At 46.5% G+C, this 6,096-nt stretch overlaps 2 protein-coding genes across 5 annotated transcripts; one reads left to right on the top strand and one right to left on the bottom strand.

Annotated features, from left to right (window-relative positions):
• Positions 1-291: 291 nt before the first annotated feature.
• Positions 292-2,277, bottom strand: CFAP68 (cilia and flagella associated protein 68). Its single transcript, XM_005030867.6, has 4 exons — positions 2,136-2,277; positions 1,543-1,758; positions 974-1,040; positions 292-602 (listed from the first exon to the last, which is right to left on the bottom strand). The coding sequence occupies exons 2-4, from the start codon at positions 1,753-1,755 to the stop codon at positions 397-399; spliced, it is 486 nt and encodes a 161-aa protein (XP_005030924.2). The 5' UTR covers positions 1,756-1,758; positions 2,136-2,277; the 3' UTR covers positions 292-396.
• FDXACB1 (ferredoxin-fold anticodon binding domain containing 1) lies at positions 1,029-5,887 on the top strand. 4 transcript variants are annotated; one of them, XM_072027680.1, is made up of 5 exons: positions 1,029-1,159; positions 3,066-3,222; positions 3,356-3,559; positions 4,186-4,344; positions 4,528-5,887. In XM_072027680.1, the coding sequence occupies exons 2-5, from the start codon at positions 3,077-3,079 to the stop codon at positions 5,702-5,704; spliced, it is 1,686 nt and encodes a 561-aa protein (XP_071883781.1). In that variant the 5' UTR covers positions 1,029-1,159; positions 3,066-3,076; the 3' UTR covers positions 5,705-5,887. The 4 variants fall into 4 exon arrangements, with proteins under 4 accessions (XP_071883781.1, XP_071883782.1, XP_021135117.1 ...); XM_072027681.1 differs by lacking the exon at positions 1,029-1,159 and adding an exon at positions 1,899-1,923; XM_021279442.4 differs by lacking the exon at positions 1,029-1,159 and adding an exon at positions 2,436-2,579.
• The last annotated feature ends 209 nt before the right edge of the window (positions 5,888-6,096 follow it).

The following is a 6,096-nucleotide window of genomic DNA, read 5'->3' on the forward strand; positions in this document are numbered from 1 at the left end:
CCTTATTTCTGCTACGACAAAAGTTGTATTAGAAGAGGTCGATTTAAATTCAGGTGAACTTGTCAGACAGCCTTCTTCCAGGGCTTTAAGTGAAATAAAACAAGCACTCAGTGATGTGGGGTCATCGTCAAACACCCCAAATCACGCTTAAATGCCAAGCTCTAGTTTTTCCTACCAGCCCATTCTAAAAAGCTGTTCCAGTTGTTAGCTGAGTGTCACTGACAAGGTGTTGTGTGACCTCTGTACAGGAAACTCAAAGGTTGCAAACAATACAGCTTAGAAAGCAGGAAGAACATATTTCACATGATTCTATATTTAGTTTTAATGTGCAAGTGTTTTTTTTTTTTTTTTTCTTGAAGGATATCCTTGTAGCACTGCTAGCAGACAGGCCTCCTGTTATTCTGAAGGCATAGTCTGCAGATTCTCTCCACATCTGCTGTATCTTTCTTGTTCCTGCCCTGAATCTGGGACAAGAGCAAATAAATTGGTGCCATATGGAGGCCTGTAGTCTATCATGTAGCAGGACTGTGCAGTTGATTTATATGAAGGAGGTTCCAGTTCAGGCTGGTGGCCTGGAAACCAGTGAGGTTCTCGTCCAAATCCTAAAAGGAGAAACAAAACCAATTTAAGAAAATAGGTGTAGAAGAGTAAGAAGATACCCAGAAAGCAGAGCTGGGATAAATCTTTTCTATAGAGCACGATTTTGTTAGGCTCAATCTCGGAAGCAAGACATGGGAATTTTCAGCATAAACTCTTTGGGGATAAATGTGATGAGGGTGGCTAGGCAGGAACACTTGAAATGAAAGTGCCACTCCTTGCATGACTTGAAAGACCTGCTCTGTGGTGGTGCAGGGATATAACCCAGCAATGAAAACACACCAGTCTGTCACCTCCAAGCACCAATGTGGTTCAGAAGCTCCTCTTTAGCTATGCTACAGATCAAACAGATTATGTTTCGGTTTTGTGCACATACTTCTTGTTCTCTGACGCTTTTCCTTGCTGTAATCCGAAGAGTATGTTGTTTCAAAGCAGTGAGAGTACTGAAAAGAAAAGCTCGCATTTAGCATGGCTAAATATAAGCTAAAAACTCCAGCATTTTGTATCTTACAGGAAGACCAAAGTACCTGCAATTACACTACTGCTTTAAAGACAGTCTAAGGTAAGATCACAAAGCTTGGGTGACTTTTTTTGATTCACCATCTGAGGGCAAAACACGGAACACCAATGCAAATTATTTTGGCTGGGGCCCCTGATAGGAGGAATAAGACTGCAATTAAACGAAAAAGCATTTCTCATGTCTTCTGTCCTGCAGTGGAACAGTTCTTTAAGGGCAAAAAGTGATGGCTGTTGCCTTAAAATCCAGTATAAAAGACTACAAGCAGGGCAGCAGAAGGGAAGCTGCTCATAGGAGGCTTGCCCTTATTACATTCAAAGCTGGGGATGGAAAGGATCGTGCCCTGTGTGCGTGACAAATTAAGTGACCAAAGAACACCTCAGCTGAGGTTTGTTATCGCCACAATGTGGAAAAGCAGAAGCACATACCTGGGAAGGAAGGGGCTTGGGCTGTACAATTTTCTGTATATCGTAGCGCTCCTCATTCCAGTTCCCAATAAGGGTTTTGTTTGAGTAATCATCCTCATTGGTGGTGCACCTCCAGCCATACTGGAAAAACTTAGAAGTGCTGTCCCTGTCTGTCTGCCTTTCCCCATGCTTGAAGGAGCCAAGGAGGGAGCTGTAAAAGTGGTTCTTGGGCATGATCTGGGAATAGAAACCAGCACGGTGAGCAGCTGGGATAGAAGCAGGGTGTAGATGGCTTGGAATGTTGTCCCTTCCTCCTCCCTGGTGACTGCACAGGGACATCCTCCTGCCCCTGCAGCTGTGATGAGGGCATCAGAGGACTGTGTTCATTTTTGATGTGAAAAAGTAATTTTTTTTTTTTTTTTTTTTTTTGGGAGGGGGAGGGGGGAAGAAAGGTGTGGCGTAAGTATAGTAAGCATCTATTTTGATAACAAATTTATCAGTTTCACATGTAACATGGGGCTTCTCAGGGTACTTTACCCACCCTCAGCAACATACAGTAATTCACCCAAGGTCCCAGGGACCAGACCTCATAAACACCACACCAGGTCCCCTACCTGAGCTTGCCTTTTCCTGTTTTAAGCCTCTCAGCGTCACTACCCCTGTGACTGTGAAACCCTCTCCCAGCCCCTTGCAGCAGCTGAGAGAACACAAGGAGCAGAAGCAGCGGCGCAGCGGCGCTCCTCTCCTTCAGCTGGAGCTTGTGGGGGGCCAGGGAATGCTCACAGGGCTCAGCCACAGCAGCCCATGGCTGATCCCGAACCTGGCCCTAATCCCAAACCCAGGCTCGTCAGCAGGGCCTTGGCGGAACCCTCTGGGGTGCAGCCTGGCGTCAGCAGTGAGCGACGCGCGGAAGTGTCGCCAGCAGGGAGCGGAGAGATGAGATGGTGGCGCAGCGCCGGGTCCTGCTGCTGGGGGAAGGCAACTTCTCCTTCGCCGCCTCCCTCAGTGGGGATGCAGGGACCAGCATCGTGGCCACTTGCTACGAGAGCGAGGAGGAGGTGTCCGCACGGGGCAGAGCTGCAGAGAACATCCAGCGGCTGCGGGAGAGGGGTGGGTGGGCGCCGGGTGGTGTGGTGGAGCCCTGGGGTTGTGTTGTGGCTGTGGCCATGCGAGGCTGAGGGGCTGCATGCAGGCCATGTGTGGGCACAGGCCTCGGGGTACAAGGCTTCTGCAGGGCTCCTGTCAGCCCCTCACTGCTCCCAGTGCCTCATGAGATCACTTTTGTCCTGGAGGAGCTGCAATCATCCAAGAGACTAAGTGCCCTCAAGTCGAATCAGGCTGACATAGTGCAAATAGTCAGCACAAGTCTCTGAGACAGAGCACAGGGAGCCCAGGCTTTCTCTTTTTCCTAGTGTGCAAGGGTGGGAAGCTGCCTGTCAACTGCCACTGTGACAGGCTTTAAAATGGACTGGAGAGGGCTGTAATTGCTGCCATTGTTTAAAATATTCCATAAGAAGAGTCTTGTTTTCATCTTTCTTTTAAAGGAGCTGAAGTTATGTTTTCTGTGGACTGCACCAGGCTGAAGGACTATTTCTTCCCAGCAAAAAGAGAATTTGACTGCATTTATTTCAACTTCCCTCATTGTGGGAGAAAAGCTGGGGTAGTGAAGAACAGGGAGCTTCTTTCCCACTTTTTCCATAGGTGAGTAAAACGGTTCAGTGTTAACTGACTGCTGAGATACAGCTTTCTAGCAACATTGCAGGTGTTTTGCAAGAATTAAATACTTTCTGGGTGCACTAGTAGAATTTTTCTTGTTGCCTGCCTTTCCTTCCAGCTGTGCAGAAGTGCTGACGGAGGAGGGAGAGATTCATGTGGCTCTTTGCAATGGACAAGGGGGGACACCTGCTGATCAGCCAAGGAGGGAATGGCACAACAGCTGGCAAATAGTGGCTGTGGCAGCAGGAGCTGGATTTATCCTGAGTAATGTTCAGCCTTTCAAAGCAGAGACTATCCACGGATATAAATGTACAGGCTACAGGTAACTATGATGTGGCAAAACTGAGAGGTTGATATTTGTGCTCTTACAATGCCTGTCACAATGATATATTGTTTTATAGAGAGAAACTCCCTTTAATTTGCCATAAAATAGATGCAGTTCTTTTTTTGTCTGTAAGCAGAACAGCCAAGATGAAACATGAAAGCTTTTTGAGAAAGTACCCTGTAAAAGATAACATTATCTTAATGTTTTAAAGTTCAAAACGGTCCATTTCAGAACAAATGTTAATCCCAGCCTAAAGACAACAGGGGCACTGTGGTGTGTGTATCTGTTTAGGAGACAATCACAGAATCACAGCATCATGGACGTTGGCAGGGACCTCCAGCAATCACCTAGTCTGACCCTACAGTTCAAGGCAGAGCCAAGTGGAATGAGTTGCTCAGAGTCAGATGCAGACTACACAACCTTTCTGTGCAACTTGTTCCAATATCAGACCATCTTCCCAGTAAAAATATGCCAGCGTTACATTTTTGTCATCTCCTAACAAGACATAGAATTCAGCAAGAGGTGTGTTAGTGTTACGCTGAGTTATCTATGTCATGCTCACTTAAGACACATTAAATACAGGAAACAAGCAATGACTTGTCTATGTTTTTATGTATTGCCAGGAGTCAAGATAAATCTTTTTGTATAGAAGGTGCTTTAAACCACATTTTCACACGAAGCATGCCACTTGCGTATTTCAAACCTATGACCTGTGAGATAGAACTGGAAAGCCGAAGAATTTCTTTTCAAGTACCACAAGTACTTGTGGATAAAATTAACCGGTAAGTTTTATAACTGGCATCTATTGGGCAATAACACACGTGCACTTTCAGTGGGAATGAGCAGTGTGGGTCTCAGATAAAATGGAATCACTTCACATTCCCTCCTTTTCCTTTTACAGAATCTATTCCCTTTACAGAAGTCTGTCTAGTGGCGTCTATAATTTGTACTTTTATTTTTCACAGGGGTTTCCTAGAAGTAAATTCAAACCATCCAGTGCAGACAGTAAAGGAGAAGCTCACTGCAGTGCTCAGCCAAGCCTTTCCATTACAAAGCATTGACTACTGCCTTTCTCTGCTCTTCCAAGGTCACCTCAATGGTGTTTGCCACTCTAATATATTCTGGATTGTTCTGAGCCCAGAGGAGACTCCGAGCACTGAAGAAATGGCTAGTGGGCGGGCAAATGCAATTTTATTTTCCCATGTTGATTTTTATAGGGACACAGATGACAATGTACAAGAGGGATGTCAAATTGCAAAACAGTACTGTCTTAGACCTTCCCTTTTACCTCATGCTCAGGCAGTAATAAAAAGTGCAGCCTTTGTCCCTGGGACACTTTATGTTTTTTCTGGCCCAGTTTTCAGGAAGTGTCTTATCTCCCCTTACTCTATGCCTGTTTTTCATGAGATGGTTTTTGTATGTGCAGTTAACAGAGGTACAGAGAACAGCTGTATAGAGATGTTAGTGGATAAAATTAAGAACAGCATACATTCTCTTCACCAGACTGTTTCTGGATTTCCACTGACCATCAGTCTGCAGAAAGCAACGTGCTCTGAAACAACTGAGCTCAATGACTTTGCTGCTTTTGAATCTCAGCTCAGTAAAGTTCAGTACTTCCTCTGCATGGAGGTGGATACTTTAGACTCCTCTGAGAAGTGCTCCTGTGTGGGAGTGATAAGGACAGCTCCGTATGAACTAGCAAGCAGCGATTTCGTTATTGTCTCTGCTTCATTGAATCTTGACCTCATAGCCATGCTGCTCTGTGGAATACAAGACTGGCGCATGCTCTGGACATCAGACACACGCTTCCTCCGTCAGTTTCCTCGAGGAGAGCTAAGGCTTTTCAAGAGTTTTTCCCTCTATCCACCTTCCTATGTGCATGATGTCAGCTTTTGGGTTCCCGATGGGGAACAATTTGATGAGGCTGCTTTTCACACCATTGTTAGGCAGGTATCAGGCGAAATGGTTGCATCCATCCAGTTAATCGACAGCTTCCATCAGTCAGAGACAGGGAGGAAGAGCCTCTGCTACCGAGTGGCCTTTCAGTCCTGTGACAAGGCCCTGAGCCGCCGGGAGGCAGTGGCGATGCAGCTGCTGTGCCGGGAGGAGCTGAAGCAGCGGCTGCGCGTAGCTCTCAGGTAGGGCCATGACTGCCTTCAGGGGCTCGAGTGGCCCTGGGCCTGCAGCTGGAAGACACAGGCTGCACCTTGCAGGGCCCCACACCTTATGCTGCAGGGCCTCTCGCACCAGCAGGGTGGGCACTGGCACCGGCACACACTTTAAATGTAGGAATTTTGTTAATAAAGACCAAGCGCCTTCATGTTCTGTGTGTGTAATGAAACCTTGTTTTTTGAAGCAGAGCCTTTCTTTGCTGGAGTAAACTGATCTAACAGACAGTTGTGCTATGAACACCGTGTTACAGCTACAATAGATGTGGCTGCTGACGGAGAACTGCAATAACAAGCTGGGTTACAGGAAACCCATTGGGTTATCCTGGGTACCAACAGCAGAGGTGGATGCTAAAAGCTCTTTCT

Source organism: Anas platyrhynchos, chromosome 25 (assembly GCF_047663525.1).
Source record: "Anas platyrhynchos isolate ZD024472 breed Pekin duck chromosome 25, IASCAAS_PekinDuck_T2T, whole genome shotgun sequence".
NCBI classification, from domain to species: domain Eukaryota; kingdom Metazoa; phylum Chordata; class Aves; order Anseriformes; family Anatidae; genus Anas; species Anas platyrhynchos.